General features: G+C 41.6%; 1 protein-coding gene across 5 annotated transcripts in view; it reads right to left on the bottom strand.

Moving 5' to 3' along the window:
- The window catches only part of LOC126272274 (protein madd-4-like), a 2,033,115-nt gene that overhangs the window by 173,019 nt on the left and 1,835,106 nt on the right, over window positions 1-24,990 (bottom strand). For all 5 annotated transcript variants that reach the window (XM_049975019.1, XM_049975021.1, XM_049975022.1 and 2 more), the window contains exon 15: window positions 24,109-24,413. In XM_049975019.1, coding sequence (XP_049830976.1) covers window positions 24,109-24,413 — 305 coding nt within the window. The remainder of the gene's footprint in view (window positions 1-24,108; window positions 24,414-24,990) is intronic.

The following is a 24,990-nucleotide window of genomic DNA, read 5'->3' as shown; positions in this document are numbered from 1 at the left end:
AGCGCCCCATGTGTGTGTTGCACATTTAAGAGTTCACCCCAAAAATTTAGGTTTCGTTATTATTCACCTTACTTCTTATGAAGTAACTGATTGATAAAGAGAATTTGTTACGAGTGAACACGAAAATAGACACTGCTACCTTTTGGGTTGACAATGTTGACTGGAATACTCTCTTTCAAATTCTAAAGGTGGCAGGGGTAAAATACAGGGAGAAAAAGGCTATTTACAATTTGTACAGAAACCAGATGGCAGTTATAAGAGTCGAGGGAGATGAAAGGGAAGCAGTGGTTGGGAAGGGAGGGAGACGGGGTTGTAGCCTCTCCCCGATGTTATTCAATCTGTATATTGAGCAAGCAGTAAAGGAAACAAAAGAAAAATTCGGAGTAGGTATTAAAATCCATGAAGGAGAAATAAAAACTGTGAGGTTCGCCGATAACATTGCAATTCTATCAGAGACAGCAAAGGACCTGGAAGAGCAGCTGAATGGAATGGACTGTGTATTGAAAGGAGGATATAAGATGAACATAAAGAAAACCAAAATGAGGGTAATGGAAAGTAATCAAATTAAGTCGGGTGATGCTGAGGGAATTAGATTAGGAAATGAGACACTTAAAGTAGTAAAGGAGTTTTGCTATGGTCTAAGTAGAGAGGATATAAAATGTAGACTGGCAATGGCAAGGAAAGCATTTCTGAAGAAGTGAAATTTGTTAACATCGAGTATAGATGTAAGTGTCAGGAAGTCATTTCTGTAAGTATTTGTATGGAGTGTAGCCATGTATGCAAGTGAAATGTGGACACTAAATAGTTTAGACAAGAAGAGAATAGAAGCTTTCGAAATGTGGTGCTACAGAAGAATGCTGAAGATTAGATGGGTAGATCACATAACTAATAATGAAGTATTGAATAGAATTGGGGTGAAGAGGAGTATGTGGCTCAACTTGACAAAAAGAAGGGACCGGATAGTAGGACATGTTCTGAGGCATCAAGGGATCACAAATTTAGCATTGGAGGGCAGTGTGGAGGGTAAAAATCGTGAGGGAGACCAAGAGATGAATACACTAAGCAGATTCAGAAGGATGTAGGTTGCAGTAAATACTGGGAGATGAAGAATCTTGCACAGGATAGGGTAGGATGGAGAGCTGCATCAAACCAGTCTTAGGACTGAAGACCACAACAACAACAACCTTTTGGGAACAGTGCCCATTTAGGAAGTGAGAGGAACCCATTTGTTTATTCAAACAAACACAACCATGATGTTCCAGAATGGAAGCTCCCACTGAAATAAGCATTTGTTTATGGATGATTAGTCTGCATGACGTGATGCAATTGCCCAAGTGCGGTTATGCGCTATCTTGTTGAAGATTGTACTACTACACTATAGTAGTTTATTACACTTTATTGGGGTAGTTCTTGCCCCTATTTTTCATATTTCACCCTGTTACTTTGGGGATTTTAGGAAATTTGTAGTGATTCCCCCCAACATGTATTCAACATATGTCTTCCTCGCCCATGTATTCCACCAGTTTCCTGCTGTTGCTATGAGTTGCTCGTTCCCACCTCAACAATTACTTTCCACTACACTCCTACAGGGCCATGTTCCTTGCACATTGCGCTTAGCACCCTCAGAGTGCCCAGCTGATCGATTTATTCTTTCAATTTTCTGTTTCATAAATCAATCCCCTACCTATCCCTTTTGTCTATGCATCAGTGGCTGTTGTCTCTCAATACGACAACTATAGTCTAGCAGTGTTCATCCTGCACCCAGCCTACTGTCAGGCTATTTTGCCACTGAACTCAGAGGCTCAATCAGTGTCATGCCCCTAGGCTATCCACCCATTCTTGGGCCCTTGTCTTTCATCTCATAATAGTTTTTCAATGCTGATATGAAGCTCCTGTTTTATTTGCAACTTAAATTCTATATCCATTACTTTGCTTTGCAGAATGCTAATTGTTTACCCTTCCTTGAACAGTTAATAGGGAGTGTTGGGGTTAACTTTCGGGGACTGAGAAGGTGAAGCTGTCGCAAGTCCGTTGTGCAGGGAAGGCCGAACACACTTCTCCCTCTGGTGCCACAGCGAAGTACTGGAACAGTGGGGGAACCTAGGTAGGAGGAAGGAGGGTTTTCCTGTCTTTGGGGTCTGTCATCCTTTCTTCTTTGATTCCAACACTCCAAATCATCTATTTCATTTCTCACTTCTCGTTAGAGTACCAAGCTATCCTTTCCTCTGTCCACATATACATGTCTCTATTGTTGAAACCCTTCTCAATTACCTTGCCAACACTTGTCGTTGACTAAAGCCTATTATATGTGAGGATCCGGGTAACAACCCAGCATTTCTGCACTATTGAAGATACTGCATTTTCTTGAATATGTTTTATGTATAATACCCACCTGTCTCTTTCATCTACACATTATTGCCTCCCACCAGAGGGAGGGGGAAGGAAGCCTTTCCTATTCCAATACGACTTCTACAGTTGGAATTTCTCTGTTGTTGCTATGTTCAGCCTCCTGCTCCTCTAGCTGCATAGTCAGTTCCCTGCCGGTTAACTAAGACTAGTCCTGTTTTGACCCATGGTAAACCCAGTTTAGTAGAGGCCAAATTTTGTTGACTCGGTTCCTTACTCTTCTGCTAGGCCGGTGGTAGCAAACCAATTCTGCTGTGGAAGTCCCTGTGGACTACTGCCATATTAGTCGCTGCAAATATTTTTTTGACCACCCCTTCTTTTCTTACCCTACTGCCGGGTCAGCATTTCTATTCTGTCTTTTTCCTTTCTTGCATCAGGGAAGGGTAGCTTGGCGATGCCTTCTGGCAGGACCACAAGAACTAATATAATCCTGTATATTAGACATGTTTTTCCAGCCATATCATAGAGGTATTGCTGCTCCCTTGATTGCAGTGGCCCATTAACTATTTTCTGAGGTAATACCGTTGGGAAAAATCTGCATTTCAGCTAGTTATTTGAGCAAGAGACCAATCACCCAGTAGATGTGTGTATCCGATCCCACATCTCCTTACCCTGCAACTAGTAGGTATCACTGCTGAATCAATTTTATTCTGAAATCCGTTACCTGAGCCTGTTCACAGTTATACTACATTCCTTACTCTTTAATATAAACACCTTCCCAGTTTGTCATGGGTGGGCCTCTCAGTATAAGTGGCCAGTATGTTGGGCGACCCTGGTGTTGCGAACGTGGATGGCTGTGTACGAATATACCAAGAACAAACTCCATGTTAAACATAACATGATTCTTCCCATTGGAAAAATCCCTTTTCTTCCTAAACCCCAATGTCCAATTCAGCAAATAACTTATGAAACTCCTACATACCGTGAATTCCGCCTACGTACCGATTGCATGCATTGATTAATGCAACCCTGCCCTTTTGCGTTCATGCTGATCAAGTGGACGTGTAAGACTTTTGTCAGCACAACCATACCAGACCCCCCCCCCCCTCTTCCCCCCACTACCCCATTGTTACTAATTTATACCCCTACCATCACCTGGAGTTGCCAGTTCAGACTACCCCGTGACATAGTGCGTATTTGACATTTGACATTCAAACAATGGAATATACAGGATGGAATGTAACAATACCAGAGAAGGAAAGTTGCTACTCACCATATAGCAGAGATGCTGAGTAATGACAGGCACAACAAAAAGATTCATACAATTGTACCTTTCAGCCATGAAGGCCTTTGTCAGCAGTAGACACACATACACACACACACACACACACACACACACACTCACACAAATGCAACTTGCACACACGTCTGCAGTCTCAGAGAGCTGAAACCACACTGCAAGCAGCAGCACCAGTGCAATTTTTTCACCACCATCCTGACAAATGAGACTCAACCAGAGACCAATATTGAACCTTGCCTAACTCAATTCACTCCTCTATCCAACCATGATTCAACCCCACTGCCTCCAAACCACCCCCTGTTAACTTTCCAGAATTTCTTAACCTCGAACCTTGCCTCACCATCATTCCCCATATCCCTCAACATGCAAACTAACCTTACATCCGCAGAAAGAACCGCAGTCCACGATCTAAAAACTGATCCTGACCTTATAATCCTACCTGCAGACAAAGGCTCCACCACTGTTGTTTTGAACCGCAAGGATTATGTGGCAGAAGGACTCCGTCAGCTGTCAGATACTTCCACCTACAAACCATGCCACAGTGATCCCATTCCAGTAATCCAGCAGGGTCTCCAGTCACTACTAAAATCCTTAGGCCCGTCCCTGAACTTCTCCCCAAAGTCCATCTCTCTACTTACCCCTACCACTCCCCGCACTCCCACCTTATACATGCTTCCTAAAGTCCATAAACCCAACCACCCAGGACACCCCATTGTTGGCCGGTTACTGTGCCCCCACTGAGAGAATCTCTGCTCTCATAGACCAACACATTCAACCCATTACCCAGTACCTATCCTCCTATATAAAAGATACCAACCATTTCCTCGAATGACTCTCCACGGTTCCTGTACCTTTACCACACAGTGCCCTGCTCATCACTACTGATGCAACCTCACTGTACACTAACATTCCTAATGCCCATTGCCTTACTGCTATCGAACACAACCTTTCCAGACACCCTATGGATTCCAAACCAACCACCTCCTTCCTAGTCTCCATGACCAACTATATCCTCACCCACAATTACTTCCCCTTTGAATGCATTACGTACAAACAAATCTACGGTATGGCTATGGGCACCCACAAGGAACCATCCTATGCTAACCTGTCCATGGACCATCTAGAAGAATCCTTCCTAAAAACCCAGAATCCTAAACCCCTCACCTGGTTCAGATTCGTTGATGACGTCTTTGCTATCTGGATTGAAAGTGAGGACACCTTATTCAGTTTCCTCCAGAACCTCAACAACTCCTCCCCCACTTGCTTCACTTGGTCCTACTCAACCCAACAAGCCACCTTCCTAGATGTTGACCTTCACCTCAGCAAAAAGGCGAGGGCACTCAGCAACTTGCCTTTTTTCTTATGAAGTTTATCAAACTTCCAAGGATTTACTTTTCTTGCAATTGGAGTTATCGTCGCTGCTGTCGGATGCATCTTGGGAATGGGTGGATAGTTCTTCTTGGGCACTATCAGATTGGACACATAGGAGCGCCGTCAAGAAACAGTCTTCGAAGTTTCAACGGCTTTGTTCTCAACCCATGATATCTGATGACGACACCCGTTGACGGACAGTGATTAACCTCACGAGTAAAGAATTGGACGACGCCACGCTGTCAGTGTTGGAGAAAGGCCTGAATTTTGCTCCTACACTGAGGAATGTGCCTATCACCGAATTCATCTGCGCAGTCGAACAAGCAGTGTCCAGCTTTTCGCAGGATTAAGCTGAAGAGATTAGGCAAGAGGCCTCACATACATTGCGGCGGGTGCCACCTCCACGGAGTAACATCTCCTCTCTTGAAAGGGCAGCCGTCCGGTCCATTAGAGAAGACGAAGATCTGATAGTTCTACCAGCGGACAAAGGCAACGCAACTGTTCTTCTGTCACGTGATGACTATCTGGGAAAGATGGATCTCTTACTTGAAGACTCAGCATACAGAACATTGCAGGACGACCCAACTGAACGGATAAAATGGAAGACGCTTTCACTGTTGAAGAAGAGTTCTTTACCTGACGACATTCTCAAAAAACTTCACCCTGGTGCTGCCGTGCCACCGAGACTATACGGTCTATCCAAGATTCATAAGAAAGGGGTCCTGCTCCGTCCGATCGTGAGTAATTTGGGTGCTCCTACCTACAATCTAGCCAAGTATTTAGCATCTGTTCTTGGCCCTCACGTCGGTAAATGCGAACATCACATTTCCAATTCTATGGTGTTTATTAAGAGATTGAAGTACTTGTCTTTTAGTCCCTGGGATTTGCTTGTGAGCTTTGATTTCGAGTCGCTTTTTACCCGGGTTCCTCTGGAAGAATCCATGCAATTAATTGGTGAGAAACTGGATGAGGAAACAACCAGGCTTTGTTGCCACATGTTAACGTCGACGTACTTTTTATTCGATGACAAATATTTTGAACAGTCTGACAGAGTGGCTATGGGGAGCTCTTTGTCCCCAATAGTCACCAATCTTTTTATGGAAGATTTTGAGGACATGGCGCTGAAGACGGTGTCCTTAAAACCAACCTGTTTTTGGAGGTACGTTGACGATATGTTTATGGTGTGGCCTCATGGGAGAGAAGCTCTAGACCGCCTCCTAGATCATTTCAATTCCCTGCATCCTAGCATCAAATTTACCATGGAAGTGGAAAATGATGGAAAGCTTCCGTTTGTGGATGTTCTGGAGTACAGAAAGGATGATGGGACACAGCGTTTATCGAAAGCCTACGCACACGGACCGTTACTTACATGCTTCTAGCTGTCATCCATCGTTCCAGCGTACGGGGGTCCTGCGGACGTTGGCGAGAAGAGCTTATGCCATTTCAGATGGAGAAAGCTTGACACAAGAATTGGACCATCTTAAGATTGTGTTCAAGCAGAATGGCTATACAGATAAACAGACCCGTCGTGCTTTCCAGTTTGGACCTTCGCCTGAACCACCAGAAGATACCTGAAAATCGGTAGCTTTTCTGCCTTTTGCTGGGAGCATTTCCTCGAAGATAGGAAGAATTCTGAAAAGATATCACATCAAAAGTATTTTTCGGCCGCCAGCCAAGATTAGAGCGCTCCTTGGCTCTGTTAAGGATGACTTGGGTTTGAGGAAGCCAGGTGTGTACAAGATCCCTTGCCACTGTGGAAAGGCTTATATTGGTCAGAAAATCCGGACCATGCAGGAGCAATGTGTTGAGCATCAGCGGCACACAAGGCTGCTTCAACCTGAGAAGTCTGCAGTGGCGGAACACTGTCTCACCGAGGGACACAGAATACTGTATGATGAGACACAAATGGTTGCCCCTGCATCTCGCTATTGGGATTGTATTTTAAAAGAATCCATAGAGATTCGGTTATCTGACAATCTTCTTAATAAAGACAAGGGTTTTCTTTTAAGTAAGACTTGGGACCCAGTGTTATCTGACATTAAAAAACAACGGTCTGTGGTTCTATCGTCGGAATAAAATTTTTATTTATTTTTATTTTTTAATTTTTGACAGCGATATATCGATTTCGCCTGTTTCCATCACTGGTGGCGGGGTATGTCTACTGCGCTAGAGGGCAGTTTCGGCACCTTCTCGCGTACGCGTTGTGGGTCTTCTGCGGCCTATTTAGGGGCCGCCACTTGCGCTGGGACGTCAGTTCTGGCGAGATCGTGCACCAGCACTCTCACCTGAAGATGGCGGCCAGTTGGACCGCGGAAATATTGTGTCATGAAGACGTTATGATCCGGCTGCATACTCGAGAAGAATATTATCAACCATCAAGCTGTCTGTCTGTATGAATGGCTACTGACAAACTGTGGCCAAAAAACAAGTGGACCGCCCTATTGTGGAACACACTGCCAAACATGATATCCCTCATCTCAATGACTGCTTCACAGCCTGTGCCATATGAATTCTTCCCACCAACACCAGTTTTTTCTGAATTGCACAGGTGGGAACTTTCCCTGCAATACATCCTATGTTCCCATAACCCTCCTGGCCTCAACCTTCATTAGTCACTGTCCTCACCCTTCCAGCCCCCTCCTTGTCCCCATTCCAGCACTACACAGCTGTCATTTCACCGCCACACCCAGTCTTTTAATTTCTTTTTATTTCTCTCCTTTCCGATACTTACCCCCCCTCTGCACCTTCTCTCCTGCCGTCTGTCTAAAGAGCAACACTTAACTGTCTGTCACTCCCACCATACTATCCCTCCCCCTCCCCGCCCCAGCCTCCTCCTTACCCCCACCCAGCTGCCACTCCCATCATGCACTGGTGCTGCTGCTCGCAGTGTGGTTTCAGCTCTCTGAGGCTGCAGGTGTGTGTGCAATTTTCATATAATATATGTAAAACATGTAGACTTCCAGTGTTGATGAAACTAATACAGATGGCACGGTCTTCTCACCGACACCAGCTTTTCTGGATTCCACAGGTGTGAAGTCTCCTTGCAACATATCCTTTGTTCTTGCGACTCCATCACTAGTCCCTGTACTCTCCACCTGCCTTTATCCCCTTCCCTGCTCCCACTCCAGCTCTACACAGGTCTTTATCTTGCCAAAGCACCTGGCTAATTCTTTCCCTTCCTCTACTTTCTTATCCCCTCTTTGCCCTCCCCTGCCCTCCAGCACAGACTCGCAATCAACTATCCCGCCCGCGTCCGGCCATCCTGATTTAGGTTTTCCGTGATTTCCCTAAATCACTCCAGGCAAATGCCGGGATGGTTCCTCTGAAAGGGCACGGCCGACTTTCTTCCCCATCCTTCCCTAATCCGATGAGACCGATGACCATGCTGTCTGGTCTCCTTCCTCAAACAACCAACCAACCATCAACTATACCGTCTGCCACATCCATCCTCTAGCAACTTCCCTCCCACTCTTACCCAACCATAGACAGTTGGAAAACCATGCCTTGGTCAGCTGAGTCCCAATTCAAGTTGGGGAGAGCCGTTGGTAGGGTTCGAGAGTGGTGCAGATCAAATGAAGCCATTGACTCAAGTTGTCAACAAGGCACTGTGTAAGCTGGTTCTGGCTCCATAATGGTGTGGGCTGTGGACTGTATCGTTGACTACAAATGGTTATCATCAGCAACTTGGAGACCATCTGTGGTGATTCATGGACATCGCGTTCCCAAACAATGACGGACTTGTTACAGATGACAATGTGCAATGTTACCAGGCCACACTTGTTCATGATTGGTTTGAAGAACATTCTGGAGAATCCCATCAGACATTTATGGGACATAATTGAGCGGTCAGTTCATACACAAAATCTGTACTGGCAACACTTTCGCAATAATGGACAGCTAAAGACACAGCGTGGCTTAGTATTTCTGCAAGGGACTTCCAACAACTTGTTGAGTCCTTGTCAGATGAAGCTGCTGCACTAAGCCAGGCAAAAATAGGCCCAGCAAGATATTAGGAGGTATCCCATGACTTTTGTCATCTAAGTGTATTTGTAATTCAGTACTGTACAAGACCTGACCATATTATTAGAAATACAGCATAAGGGTAAACCAATAAATGGAACAGAATATCCTGAATCATTCAATGTTTATATTCATAAGGGCATGAAGCAACTTCTGTATTGAAAATGATACCAGATTTTGGAGATGAAAATGTTCACTCATTAATGTCTTATGGGTTCTGGGGTAACTCATCACTGGTGGTAAAAATGTTTGTTGTACAGAAGCATGTAGCAATGATACTATGTGATGGCTACTGTTGTCAACAATCATTCACAGTTTGAAAACAATAACACTATTTATTAACATACTAGGAGGAGAATTGAGTTACATTTCCCTTCACTCAGCCTTACTGGGGCACAGAAATGAGTGAGGTATTCAACCACAAAAATCTTTGACCAGCTACCTACTTACAAGCACAATTAAATGAATAATAATATTGGCTCTGAGCACTACGGGACTTAAGATCTGAGGTCATCAGTCCCCTAGAACTTAGAACTACTTAAACCTAATGACATCACACACATCCATGCACGAGGCAGCATTCAAACCTGTGACCGCAGCAGTTGTGTGGTTCCGGACTGAAGTGCCTAGAACCGCTCGGCCACCGCAGCCGGCAATAATAATATTAGCTTCAAACACAAACTGATACCATATCTGTTTGCAATTATCTTCTACTCTACAGAAGAATTTCTAAATGTGTAGCAGTCTATTTTTTAAAGCACAATTAAAAGATACTTACACATAAGCTTCCAACCACATCCCTCATATCAGAAAAAGAGAAACACACACTGTTCATTTACACAAGCAAGCACATTTCACACACACACACACACACACACACACACACACACACACACACACACACACACACACACACACACGCACGAGCACACAAACATGACCACCGACTCTAGCAGCTCGGGCCAGACTGTCTGTGCCTTAAGAAAACACATTATTAAATCATATAAACAGTCAATATGTTGCCATATTTTCTGCTGAGATGATGTACTATAATTATAAAATCAACTCTCTACCTGGAGTATTGTAATGCAAAACTCTGCCCACAGCACTAATTACATAGCATTGTTATGCTGTACTGGATAAAGATACTTGTTGAACATGTTTATTAGATACACACAGCACAACAGCTGCTTATAATAACTAATCTTTATTCATGACACTCTGTTTTGGCATTTATTGTCATTCCCAAGTATGCCTGGAATGATGTGACATCCATATTATGTTGTTAGTGAATTGCCTTATAACTGTCATTGTTTTGATAATAAGGTAAATGATGTAAATATATTGAAAATAATATGTTAATTATTGTTTGGCAGTTCTACTCTTATGATGTCACAAACTGACACACACACACACACACACACAAACACACACACACACACACACACACACACACACACACACACACACACACACACACACACACAACCACACTGTAGGTGCTTGAGAATTGTCTTGCAAAATGATGACCAGGTCCTGCAGAAACTGTCATCACTTCTGTCTCTATGCTGTTCATTTTTGGAACACAACCTATGACCAGCTTAGAGACAGAAGTGATGACAGTTTTTGCAGGACCTGGCCATCATTTTTCAGGACAATGCTCAAGCACATACAGTGCTAGCTGTAACTGATTTGTTTGACTGATGGAGCTACTAAGTGCTGTATCACTCTCCCCTGACTTAAGCCCTCGTAAGTTCAACTTGACTTCTAAACTGAAGGAAACACTTCACGGGTTTTGCTTCACAACTGCTACAAATTTGTCGGGCAATAGACCACGCCGCTCGAACTAACAACACAACTGGCACTGCTAAGAGTATCCTACGACTTCCACATTGCTGGCGAGGGTTTATACACACTGCTGGTGACTATTTCGAAGGTCAGTAAAGCTTTGAAACACGTATCTATTTTGTACATGCAGTAAATAAATAGTTGTCACTATTAAAGTTCCAACCCTCATATTTTGCCACAGTGATGGTATACTACTTTGTATCGATCTAGATGTGAGTGTCCATTTCCAGCTTACATTTTTTCATGCACAGAATATATGCAGAAATATGTTTACACTTATGAATATCCTGTTTTGGTATGAAGAATTTGTCTTTCTTATTTAAAAAGCTTTTTACATTTTGATGAAGAAGTTGAAATGTAAAATGACTGTTACCACTTGGGTTGCAAAAAGTGCCTTTTTCTGTTTGTGCTTCACTGGCTGTTGCAACTGCATCAATAGTTATTTGGCAGCTATATCTTTTGGAAACATTTATTCTAAAAAGACCTATCAAAAATATTGAAAATCACAGGGCTTGGACAAACAGTGCCTAGTGCAATCAATGCTTGTATAAATGCACTGCCTGACAAAAACTGAAGTAGCAATTCTCTGTAACAGTTAGAATAACCATCAGAGCACAGTAGTGTTCTTCAAGTTTGGTGTTGTTACCAAGCCTAGTAGTGCCATGCCACTCTGGATGACAGACAATGATGGCACCATGCACAGTGTCTAAGTAGTTTGGGCTGTCACTAGCTCTGCTCCTACAAAACGAATGCCACAGGAAATATGAGTTCTGGAACACTAAATGCAGACCAGCAGGTGGCAACAACAGCATTCTGAGCAGGCTACCAGGCAGCATGCATGGTGATGTTAGAGGTTGTTGATTTACTGCACCTCTTCCTGCATCCACAGTTTCACATGCTGAAAATAGATGCACATGAATCGTACAGTGAGGCACCTATTTAGGCTGGCACTCACACTTCGATAGGCTGTCCCTCTGCAGTGAGCAACCAAAAAGAAAATTTGAGCAATGCCTCACTACAGACTCATCATCATCTTCCGAGATAGAATGCCACCTCCTCCGTCTGGTCTCTAAGTGTGATTGGTGGTGTGATAACCAGGACTTGGTATCATTTCTGTTGTTTTTACTTCACTGACAAGATAGTGCAAAGACTTTACTTTGTGCTTCTGTCCTTACCAGACTTAGACACTTTAAGTACTATTTGATCATTAGAACTTCTTCTATGAAGTACAACTGTAAGATATTTTGAAAGTGTTTGTTCCCATGGCTTAAGCCAGAGTGCAGACGTTGATTTCCAAGCCCAAGAATTAAGGAACTTGCTTTAAGTTTAACTTTCTTCAAACTCTTTCTTAAAGAGTGTTGTGTTCACATTTATCAATTGGTCATTTTCCACATGTTGAGGAACTTATTTATTTTTTGATTCAGGATAATTAATTTTGTAAATAGTCTTCACGGGTTTGCCACTGGATCATGTTGTGCAAATTCCATAATATTTCCTCAGAGCAACTATCCGACATCTTCAGGTGGTTCAACCTTGCTGGTGGCTAGGTACGACTGATGGTACCTTCACATTGATGCCCTGTTTCTAGAACACCCACCCGAAGAATGAGAAGGTGCAGAAATTGCACATGTGCAATGATTTGCAGTTAGATGGTGCCATATTCCAACTCCCACTGCCGAAAATTGCAGAGCGGCCCTCCTGCACGTATGCTGTATTTGCCAACAGTGTGGCCAGACGTTACTCACCAATGGCCGTACTAGACCAATGTTATGATGGGTCTGTTATCAAAGAATCTTGATTTTTGTGTCATGATTTAATAGTAGCTAATGCAGGGCTCCATGCTGTGCTTAGTTGAAATCACGTATCGTTGTTGATGAGACTATCGGATGTATGGATATGTATTGCTTCCTTAATGATGCAGTTCCAGAAAGATGATGCTGGGGATAAAACATCCATCTTTTCATAAATCATCCAATGTCCTGTATTCAGACAGTGTTCCGCAATTGTCAATTTTTTCAGTTGACAAAGGTGTGTATGATGCTGATGTTCATTGCAGCGTTCTCACACCATGCGGCACGTCTGACCTACATATGCTGCCCAACATTGACAAGGAATCTTGTACACACTACATTTCCTCAGGCCAAGGTCATCCTTAACTGAACCCAACAGGCTTCTCGGTTTTGCAGAAGGTTGAAAAACACACTTAATTCCATATCTTTCGAGGACTCTTCTCATTCTTGATGACATGGCATCAAAATATGGCAAAAAGGCCAAAGTGGTCGGTGTATTCGTATCAGATTCCTTGCCAATGTGGGGCAACGTATATAGGCCAGACATGCCACACAGTACAAGAACGCTGCGATGAACATCAGTGTCATACACGCCTTCATCAACTGAAAAATCGGCAATTGCGGAACACTGTCTGAATACAGGACATTGGATGATTTATGAAAAGATGGAAGTTTTACCCCCGGCATCATCTTTCTGCGACTGCATCATTAAGGAAGCAATACATATCCGTACAGCCGATAGTCTCATCAACAACAACATGAGATTTCAGCTGAGCATAGCCTGGAACCCTGCATTGGCTGCTATTAAATGTTTTTGTTGTTGTTGTTGTTGTTGTCTTCAGTCCTGAGACTGGTTGGATGCAGCTCTCCATGCTACTCTACACTGTGCAAGCTTCTTCATCTCCCAGTACCCACTGCAACCTACATCCTTCTGAATCTGCTTATTGTATTCATTTCTTGGTCTCCCTCTACAATTTTTAACCTCCACGCTGCCCTCCTATACTAAATTGGTGATCCCTTGATGCCTCAGAACATGTCCTACCAACCGATCCCTTCTTCTGGTCAAGTTGTGACACAAACTTCTCTTCCCCCCAATCCTATCCAATACTTCCTCATTAGTTATATGATCTACCGATCTAATCTTCAGCATTCGAAAGCTTCTATTCTCTTCTTGTCCAAACTATTTATCATCCATGTTTCACTTCCATACATGGCTACACTCCATACAAATACTTTCAGAAATGACTTCCTGACACTTAAATCTATACTCAATGTTAACAAATTTCTCTTCTTCAGAAATGCTTTCCTTACCATTGCCAGTCTACATTTTATATCCTCTCTACTTCGACCATCATCAGTTATTTTGCTTCCCAAATAGCAAAACTCCGTTACTACTTTAAGTGTCTCATTTCCTAATCTAATTCCCTCAGCATCACCCGACTTAATTCGACTACATTCCATTATCCTCGTTTTGCTTTTGTTGATGTTCATCTTATATCCTCCTTTCAAGACACTTTCCATTCCATTCAACTGCTCTTCCAAGTCCTTTGCTGTCTCTGACAGAATTGCAATGTCATCGGCGAACCTCAAAGTTTTGATTTCTTCTCCATGGATTTTAATACCTACTCTGAATTTTTCTTTTGTTTCCTTTACTGCTTGCTCAATATACAGATTGAAAAACATCATGGAGAGGGTACAACCCTGTCTTACTCCCTTCCCAACCACTGCTTCCCTTTCATGTCCCTCAACTCTTATAACTGCCATCTGGTTTCTGTACAAATTGTAAATAGACTTTTTCTCCCTGTATTTTACCCCAGCCACCTTTAGAATTTGAAAGAGAGTATTCCAGTCAACACTGTCAAAAGCTTTCTCTAAGTCTACAAATGCTAGAAACGTAGGGTTCTCTTTCCTTAATCTATTTCCTAAGATAAGTCGTAAGTTCAGTATTGCCTCACGTGTTACAGTATTTCTACGGAATCCAAACTGATCTTCCCTGAGGTCGGTTTCTACTAGTTTTTCCATTTGCCTGTAAAGAATTCGTGTTAGTATTTTGCAGCTGTGGCTTATTAAACTGATTGTTCGATAATTTTCACATCTGTCAACACCTGCTTTCTTTGCGATTGGATTTATTATATTCTTCTTGAAGTCTGAGGGTATTTCGCCTGTTTCATACATCTTGCTCACCAGATGGTAGAGTTTTGTCAGGACTGGCTCTCCCAAGGTCGCCAGTAGTTCCAATGGAATGTTGTCTACTCCGGGGGCCTTGTTTCGACTTAGGTCTTTCACTGCTCTGTCAAACTCTTCATGCAGTACCGTATCTCCCATTTCATCTTCATCTACATCCTCTCCCATTTCCATAATATTGTCCTCAAGTACATCGCCCTTGTATAGACCCTCTATATACTCTTTCCACTTTCCTGCTTTCCCTTCTTTGCTTAGCACTGGGTTTCCATCTGAGCTCTTGATATTCATACAAGTGGTTCTCTTTTCTCCAAAAGTCTCTTTAATTTTCCTGTAGGCAGTATCTATCTAACCCCTAGTGAGACAAGCCTCTACATCCTTACATTTGTTCTCTAGCCATCCCTGCTTAGCCATTTTGCACTTCCTGTCGATCTCATTTTTAAGACGTTTGTATTCCTTTTGACTGCTTCATTTACTGCATTTTTATATTTTCTCCTTTCATTGATTAAATCCAATATTTCTTCTGTTACCCAAGGATTTCTACTAGCCCTTGTCTTTTTACCTACTTGATCCTCTGCTGCCTTCACTACTTCATCCCTCAGAGCTACCCATTCTTCTTGTACTGTATTTCTTTCCCCCATTCCTGTCAATTGTTCCCTTATGCTCTCCCTGAAACTCTGTACAACCTCTGGTTCTTTCAGTTTATCCAGGTTCCATCTCCTTAAATTCCCACCTTTTTGCAGTTTCTTCAGTTTTAATCTACAGGTCATAACCAATAGATTGTGGCCAGAGTCCACACCTGCCCCTGGAAATGTCTTACAATTTAAAACCTGGTTCCTATATCTCTGTATTACTATTATATAATCTATCTGATACCTTTTAGTATTTCCAGGGTTCTTCCATGTATACGACCTTCTTTCATGATTCTTAAACCACGTGTTAGCTATGATTAAGTTGCGCTCTGTGCAAAATTCTACCAGGCTGTTTCCTCTTTCATTTCTTAGCCGCAATCCACATTCACCTACTATGTTTCCTTCTCCCCCTTTTCCTACACTCGAATTCCAGTCACCCATGACTATTAAATTTTCATCTCCCTTCACTATCTGAATAATTTCTTTTATTTCATCATACATTTCTTCAATTTCTTCTTCATCTGCAGAGCTAGTTGGCATATAAACTTGTACTACTGTAGCAGGTGTGGGCTTCGTATCTATCTTGGGCACAATAATGAGTTCACTATGCTGTTTGTAATAGCTTACCCGCATTCCTATTCATTATTAAACCTACTCCTGCATTACCCCTATTTAATTTTGTGTTTATAACCCTGTAGTCACCTGACCAGAAGTCTTGTCCTCCTGCCACCGAACTTCACTAATTCCCACTGTATCTAACTTTAACCTATCCATTTCCCTTTTTAAATTTTCTAACCTATCTGCCCGATTAAGGGATCTGACATTCCACGCTCTGATCCGTAGAATGCCAGTTTTTTTTCTCCTGATAACGGCATCCTCTTGAGCAGTCCCTGCCCGGAGATCCGAATGGTGGACTATTTTACCTCCGGAATATTTTACCCAAGAGGACGTCATCATCATTTAATCATACAGTAAAGCTGCATGCCCTCGGGAAAAATTACTGCTATTAAATCATGATGTGAAAAATCAAGATTCTATGATAACAGGCCCATCATAACACTGATGTAATATGGCCATTGGTGAGTAACATCTGGCTGCACTGTTGGCAAATGCAGCGTATAGGCCGCTCTGCGATTTTTGGCAGAGGTAGTTTGAATATGGCACCATCTAACTGCAAATCATTGTGCATGCACAATTTCCACACCTGTGCATGTGCTTCTTCTAGAAGCAGGGTGTCAATGTGCGGGTACCGTCAGTGGTACCTAGCCACCAGCAAGGTTGAATCGCCTGAAGATAGCAGACAGTTGCTCCGAGGAAATAATGTGGAATTTGCACAACATGATCCGCCAGCAAACCTGTGAAGACTATTTACAACACATCCGCCAGGAAAGCTTGAAGAGTCACATTATTAATTTTGTTTGCCATTGGAGGCCTATTGTTTATTTTTCATTTGAAAGAACTTTTACTTCCATAATACACTGAAGACTTTATTAAAGTTGTGGCCAACAAATAAACTTGTTATATTGACTTCCTGTTACTCTGGTGGATATCTCCATGGAACTTGACACACCAAGTAGCATATACACTGAAGTGCCAAACAAACTGGTATGGGCATACATATTCAAATACAGAAATATGTAAACAGGCAGACTGTGGTACTGCGGTCAGCAATGCCTATATAAGACAAAAAGTGTGTGATGCAGTTGTTAGATCAGTTACTGCTGCTACAATGACAGGTTGTCAAGATTTAAGTGAATTTGAAAGTGATGTTGTAGTCGGTGTACAAGCGATGGGACACAGCATCTCTGAGGTAGTGATGAAGTGAGGATTTTTACCATACAACTGTTCCACGAGTGTACTGTGAATATCAGGAATCTGGTACAACATAAAATCTCCAACATCACTGTGTCCAGAAAAAGGTCCTGCAAGAAAGGGACCAATGTTGACTGAGGAGAATCCTTCAACATGACAGAAGTGCAACCCTTCTGCAATTTGCTGAATATTTCGAAGCTGGGCCATCAACAAGTGTCGGCGTGTGAACCATTCAATGGAACATCATCAATTTGGAGCCGAAGACCAAGTCATGTATCCCTGATGGCTGCAAGGTGCAAAGCTATGCCTTGCCTGGGCCATTCAACACTGAAATTGGACTGTTGATGACTGGAAGCATGTTGCCTGGTCAGACGAGTCTCATTTCAAATCATATTGAGCAGATAGATGTGTATGGGTATAGAGGCAAACTCATGAATCCATAGGCCCTGCATGTCAGCATGGGACTCTTCAAGCTGGTAGAGGCTATGTAATGGTGTGGGGCATATGCAGTTGGACTAATATGAGACCCCTGATACGTCTAGATAAGACTCTGACAGGTGAAACGTACGTACCGTATTTACCCGAATTTAAGCCGGACTTTTTTTCCAGTTTTTGTAATCCAAAAAACCGCCTGCGGCTTAGAATCGAGTGCAAAGTAAGCGGAGGTTCTGAAAAATGTTGGTAGGTGCCGCCACAATTAACTTCTGCCGACGAATATATGTAGCGCTACACAGGCATGCTTTGTAGGCACAAAGCATGGGGGCGGGGGGGAGGGGGGAGGGGAGAGAGAGAGAGAGAGAGAGAGAGAGAGAGAGAGAGAGAGAGAGAGAGAGAGAGAGAGAGAGAGAGAGAGAGGTGGAAGACGAGCTTTTTTTTTCTTGCCCCGAGTTTCGACCACTGCATTTTCATACATTATCCAATGAAGTAAATACCAATTCCATATTGTTCATCTTCAAATGTAGCAGAATTTCAATGTACTACAAAAATCCGACTGGCAAGACTGTTTGGAATGTTTGTCAATTTAGCCAACTCTACGTTTTGAATTTTTTCCTACCTGTGAGAAGAGACGGTTGCTAATAGGAACCTGATGAAATGTGAATCACATACAGTATTCTCTTCACCATAAGAATAATACGAATATAAACATTTTGCCACGTATTCTTTCATGTTTTGCTGCTATCTCATTTAAATCCTGTCTGCCTAATAAACTACGAAACTAGAGTGAGACAACAGCAAATGTGAAAGAATATACGTATCGTGTCATGTTTATATTCGTATTATTCTTATGCCTAATAGTGATACAGACAGAAATGGAGCACGGCAACTGACTAGATTTTTAAATCTAAGATGACTCTAATTTCTGTGCAGAATTTGATGTACTAAAGAAGATTTTCAAACAGAGAAAAATTTTCGCCTAACTCTTGTTCAGAACATGTTCTATCATACGCAGTCTATTATTTGGTTCTTGTTGATCATTATCAAAGAAAGCAGCAGTGCAAGTAACAACAAATAGCAGTCTCTTGCCATTGTTTCGCTAATGAGACAATTCATCTCTCTCTCTCTCTCTCTCTCTCTCTCTCTCTCTCTCTCTTAACTGTAAGCGGCGGTAGCGCGCACAAAAGCAAGCCATGCCGTGAGCGGCAACAGGCCGTAAACATGCATTATCAGAATGCGACAAACAATGCATGACACAGTACAGTAATGCATTTTCAACTTAGAGTGACGTAAACATCTATAACAAAGAAAACGGCACTTATCAGATCAAAGCAAAATAAGCAATCGATTCAAACCAGACGAAGCATGTGAAAAAGGAAGGGTACCCGTATAAATACGGACGGAGTGCCTGACGCATAGCAATGGCTACCTGGTAAAGGTTAACTGCTAAGCTTACGACTCGCACCAAACTACTGTAGCTGTATCGTCATTCATTCTACCTAAATTCTCTCTCATAATACAATGGGCCAACTTTGTTTTGATTTGGAGATGCGGCCTAAAACTATTCACTCCCTTGAATTTCGAGTCTCAGATTTCAGGTGCGGCTTAGGTTCAGGAATTTTTTTTCCCTTTATTTCGAGTCTCATTTTTCAGGTGCGGCTTAGATTCGAGTAAATACGGTAAGCATCCTGTGTGATCACCTGCATCCATTCATGTCCACTGTGTATTCTGAGGATCTTGGGCAATTACTGCAGGACAATGTGACACCCCACATGTCCAGAATTGCTACGGAGTGGCTCCAGGAGCACTCTTCTGAGTTTAAACACTTCTGCCGGCCACCGAACTCTCCCGACATGAACATTGTTGAGTATATCTAGAATGCCTTGCAACGTACTGTTCAGAAGAGGTATTTATGGGCAGCCCTGCAGGATTCATCACTCCAGCACTACTTCAGACATTAGTCGAGTCCATGCCACATCTGCATGCTCGTGGAGACCTACACAATCTTAGGCAGGTTGACCAGTTTCTTTGTCTATTCCGTCTATAAGGGACATGAATGCTATCAAATGCTGAAGGACAGAGACATGCAGCATACTCATGTGAGATAGTTTTATCAGCACCTAATACATTTTGAAATGAGTGTCATTATGGGTCTTCATTTGTCCAGCCGGTTGAGTCTTGCAATATCCATAGTTGAATGTATTAAGATGTAACAGTGGTCCAAAGTTGGACTGCTTGAAGTGTGAGGGTAGGCATACTCATCTTCAAGGTTCTGGGAGACAAGGTTTAGACCACCACCAGGAAGGATCACCTTACTATGCACCAGGTGAACTGTAATCCTTTCACATTTGCACCTGCTCATACAAGAATAAATAACAGACTTCCTGTGACCTTCTGTGTCATCCCTCAGAGTTGGTCAGAGGCTAGCATCAGCAGGACTATGTTACTGATTCTGTGAGTGGGAGGCATGGACTGCTGATAAATGGCATCACAAACCATTCAGAAATAAATCACAGTTCTGCAATATCTCGGATGACCACTGTTGGTGGTGACATAGGGAGAGGTCTCATTCGTCCAATGTTTTGGAGAGATGCAATTACTTCTAACATCATGGAGTGGGAGGGAGGCATTGGATATGACTTCAGGTCATGGATAATAGTGGATATCTGATGGCACCATGGTATGTCAAAGACATCCTGCACCCTCAAGTGTTACCTCTCATTCGACAGCATTGTGATCCCTTACTGCAACAGGATAATGGACAATCACACATGCACGTCTCTATGAGCTGTCTGTGAGATATTCAGGTACTCTTGTGTCCAACATGATCCCCAGGTAAGTCCCAATGGAGCATGTGTGGGACTAGTCTGAATGTGAAATCAATACCATTGCCAGTATCAAGGACACTGAAGACCAGTTACAACAGCTGTGGCCCAGCTCGCCTCAGGAGAGGATACATTGGCTTTATGATGCCATTCCCTAACAAATCAGTGCATGCACACAGGCAAGAGGAGTAGAAATGTCATATTTGTAAGTTGGCACATACTGCCAAGTTCTTTTTAAATGACTGGAATAACATCACATACCCTCTCAACTTATGAAGTTTCATTTTACTTTCCTCTTCCCTTCTATGTGCTTCACTTTTTTTTGTCACACAGAGCAAGTGATTAGATTAGATTAGTTTTTCGTTCCATAGATCCGTGTTGAGGAGATCCTCGTGGATGTGGAATATGTCACCATTTTTTATTTTTTATTTTTATTTGTAAGCTGAAATAACAATACTAATAGTATACATATACACATCACATCATTTGTTTCTATTAAAAAATTCGTCAATGGAGTAGAAGGAGGTGGCCACTAGTAAGTCTTTCAGGCTCCTTTTAAACTGATCTCTATTTGTAACTAAATTTTTTATGTTTGCTGGCAAATTATTGAAGATAAGTGTTCCTGATTAGTGGACCCCTTTTTGAACAAAAGTAAGTGCTTTAAAATCCTTGTGCAGATCATTTTTGTTCCTGGTATTGTACATATGAACTGAGCTGTTTGTTGGAAAAAAGAGATATATTATTTAGGACAAATTTCATTAAGGAGTAAATATACTGAGAGGCAGTAGTTAGTATACCCAGTTCTTTGAAGAGGTTTCTACAAGACGTCCATGAGTTTACTCCACAAATATACGTATTACACGCTTTTGGACTCTGAAAACTTTTGTTTGACTTCAAGAGTTACCCCAAAATATTATACCATATGACATTATGGAATGAAAGTAGGCAAAGTATGCAAGCTTTTTCACTTTTATGTCGCCTATGTATGCTAACACTCGAATTGCAAATACAGATTTGTTAAGGCGTTTCTGCAGTTCTGTGGTGTGCTCCTCACAACTGAATTTATTATCAAGTTGTAATCCCAGGAATTTAAGACTGTCAACCTCTTTTATCTGCTCTTCTTCGTACTTTATGCATATGCTGGGTGGAAACCTCTTACAGGTTCTGAATTGCATATAGTGAGTCTTTTCGAAGCTTAATGTCAGTGAGTTGGCTTTAAACCATTTATTAATACCCATGAAAATATCATTAGCAGATCTTTCTAGAACTACACTCAACATACTATTTATTGCAATACTTGTGTCATCTGCAAACAAAACGAACTCTGCTTCTGGCAATGTAACTGATGAGAGATCATTAATGTGCACAAGAAAAAGCAATGGCCCTAAGATGTATCCTTGTGGGACACAACATGTAATTTCTTCCCATTCTGATGATGACTGATGACTTAATTCACTAGTCCCTTGCACTGACACACTTTGTTTCCTGTTAGCAAGGTATGACTTGAACCATTTTGCAGCACTGCCCGTGACACTATAGAATTCTAATTTATTTAAAAGAATGTTGTGGTTTACACAATCGAATGCCTTTGACAAATCACAGAAAATACCTGCTGCTTGTAACTTGTTATTTAATGAATTAAGCACATTTTTCACTGTAGGTGTAAATAGCCTTTTCACTATCAGAACCCTTCAGAAATTCAAACTGTGTTCTTGATAATACGTTATTTTGTGGTCAGATGGTTGAGAAGCTGCCTGTAGATTACTTTTTCTAAAGTTTTTGAGAATGCTGGCAAAAGTGAAATCGGTCTGTAGTTTGATGGCACCTCTTTATCCCCTTTCTTGAATAGAGGCTTAACATCTGCATATTTCAGCCAGTCAGGAAATATCCCAGTTATAATTGACTGGTTACACAAGTAACTTAGAATTGTACTAAACTCACAAGAACATGCCTTAATTAACTTTGTTGATATTTCATCATAACCACTAGAATGCTTTGTTTTTAAAGATTTTATTATGGAAGTCATGTAAGTAAGCGCTTAGTGGAAACATTTGGATGTAGACCATACCACTCGTGGTGCAACTGCATGAGGTCTAATGTATTAACCACTCCTGAGTGTCACTGCCCTATTCTATTGAGCAACATTTTAAGGTTCTGAATTAACATATTTGATGGAATTCTTCATACAGAATTTGTCTTATTATTCAGAGAGTGATAGTCTCCATGTTATTTTGATGAGCATTACCAGACATGCGCCTGATGTTCTCCACAATTCCCAATTGAGATTACCTTTCAAAGACCCCCTTCCCCCTGATGATTACTATGTGGATTGCTTCACCAAGATTTTTTCCCAGAGAGCATAAATGGCAAATGGTTTTACTGAGTCCTGAAACTTGCCTTTAGAAAGGCTTGTTACTTTATATCCACTGCCCGCAGGTTCTGTACTAGTTCACACTTTTTATCCCATGGCTACTCACTAACAGAAGGATCTTCTTGGCCTTTTCACCCCTCTGACTACTACGAACCACAACTTGCTTCTGTTATCCTTTCTTTTTGAAGTGTTCATGAACTCCTTGGGTCGTATGCATATTTTTCTCCAGTCTCCATTCTAGTGAAGCAGTTGGAGGCATCTATTCTTGTCTGATTTGGCAGGTTTGACAATAGACCAATCATAAACTCCATTCCAACATTACTGCTGGCAACTGCAGTTCTCAACAGTTCCAATTTTGCCTGTGCTACTGCCAGTTGAGCTTTGAGCTTTAAAATCAGCAGTTCTTTCTCTGTAATTATGACAATAAGCGTGACTACTAAATCAGTAAAGGCCAACCTCATATCTATCGAAGCAGTTTTCTTCAGAACATCCTACATGAAGGAAGTGTATGTGACTTCACATTGTCAATCACTTCTCAGAACTGTGTGGCAGTTCCCACACCTGGCCTTTGTGTCAATGTTATTTTAACCTAGATCACTCTCCCCAAAACCCAAAAAATGTTTTACTCAATCAAAAACAACAGCCCCATGGTGAATTTGCTTTATTTCAGTCATATAAAATACTGCAATTCCAAAGCACTCAGCGCTCTATGTGCACAAACATGAAAAACATTGTCTCTTGCTTGACATGTATCTCAAAGTGCACTGGACTTATCACTTTGAAGCTGTACATGCATTGAAATTAAACTTCTAATTATATGTAACAAACATTACTCTACATAAATTTGTGCTACTGATTAAGGGGAGGGGTGGTTTTGGAGGGGGGGGGGGGGTTATGCTGAGTTAAATGTATGCTATTTCTACAGTCATACTCTACATTACATTTTGTAAAGTGAATTTACTGTGATATCAATTTTGTAGAAATCCACGAAGTTAAGAACAATGTGAGAAAAACATTGCGGTTGATTTAAACCAGCAAAAGTTTAATTTTTTTAATCACTGAAAAAATGATCTTTTTCCTTAATGCAGTACAAGTTGATGGTACATTTTACAAACATTTTGCATAGCAAGATACTTGTAAATTCGTAAGCTTGAAACATAAAAAGTGAAGTGTTTACCTGTTAAATCTTCTAACAGGGCATCTTATCTTCACCTGAACGCCTGCAAACACCACTGCTTGTCCTCCTATCTTCAAACTTACTTTCTTCTCATTTGAGTTCTTTTGGATAAAAGTTTTGTTTTCAGTATCAATAATTGGTCGATCAGAATGTGTAGAACAAGCTTTAGTGTTACATGGCTTCTTGTCAGCTGGTTTAGATGTAGGACATTGTGATGTTGGACGTGGCACTATATGGTTCTGGGCCATTACTTGCAAGCACTCAACTTCTCTTGTTTTTATACCCCCACCACAAGGTTTCGAGCACTGGAATTAATTAGATGTAATCAGAAATAAAATTCACATATTTAATGCAGTACAAATCAGAACATGCATGCACAATATCAGAATAACCTAAACTGAAGCAAGCAGTTCCAACTAATTTTAACAAAGTTCCTTTAGCCTTCCTTCTACATATTTTTATCTTAATGTGTCTTTGGAGGTAGCATTATTTCTGTAAAAAGTTTACAGTGGCATTATTTCACGGACTGGACAGTATTTGATTTTCATGAGTTTGAGTAGAACTTTTAATTTACATTTTTGTCTTTCCCATTTAAGTTTTTGAAATAGCAGAGAGTAACAATCCATGAGATACATGAACAGAAATGCATTCCTTTAAAAACTGTTTAGAAGATGAAGTTGAAAGAAGGTATAAAGGAATAATAGCTGATAATGTTATGATAGTCCTTTGAGAGGCAATAAACAAGACGTTACATACTGTGAATATTTGCACATATGTGGAAGAGAAAATATTGTGCAAAACAAATCAAAAATGGAATGTGGTGTCATTCAGACAGATACCTAGAAGAGAATGTAGAAAACATTGGCAACACTTACAGATAAA

This window comes from Schistocerca gregaria, chromosome 5 (assembly GCF_023897955.1).
Source record: "Schistocerca gregaria isolate iqSchGreg1 chromosome 5, iqSchGreg1.2, whole genome shotgun sequence".
Taxonomy (NCBI): Eukaryota; Metazoa; Arthropoda; class Insecta; order Orthoptera; family Acrididae; genus Schistocerca; species Schistocerca gregaria.
The sequence above is the reverse complement of the archived record's forward strand: the minus strand, read 5'-3'. Positions and strand labels throughout refer to the sequence as shown.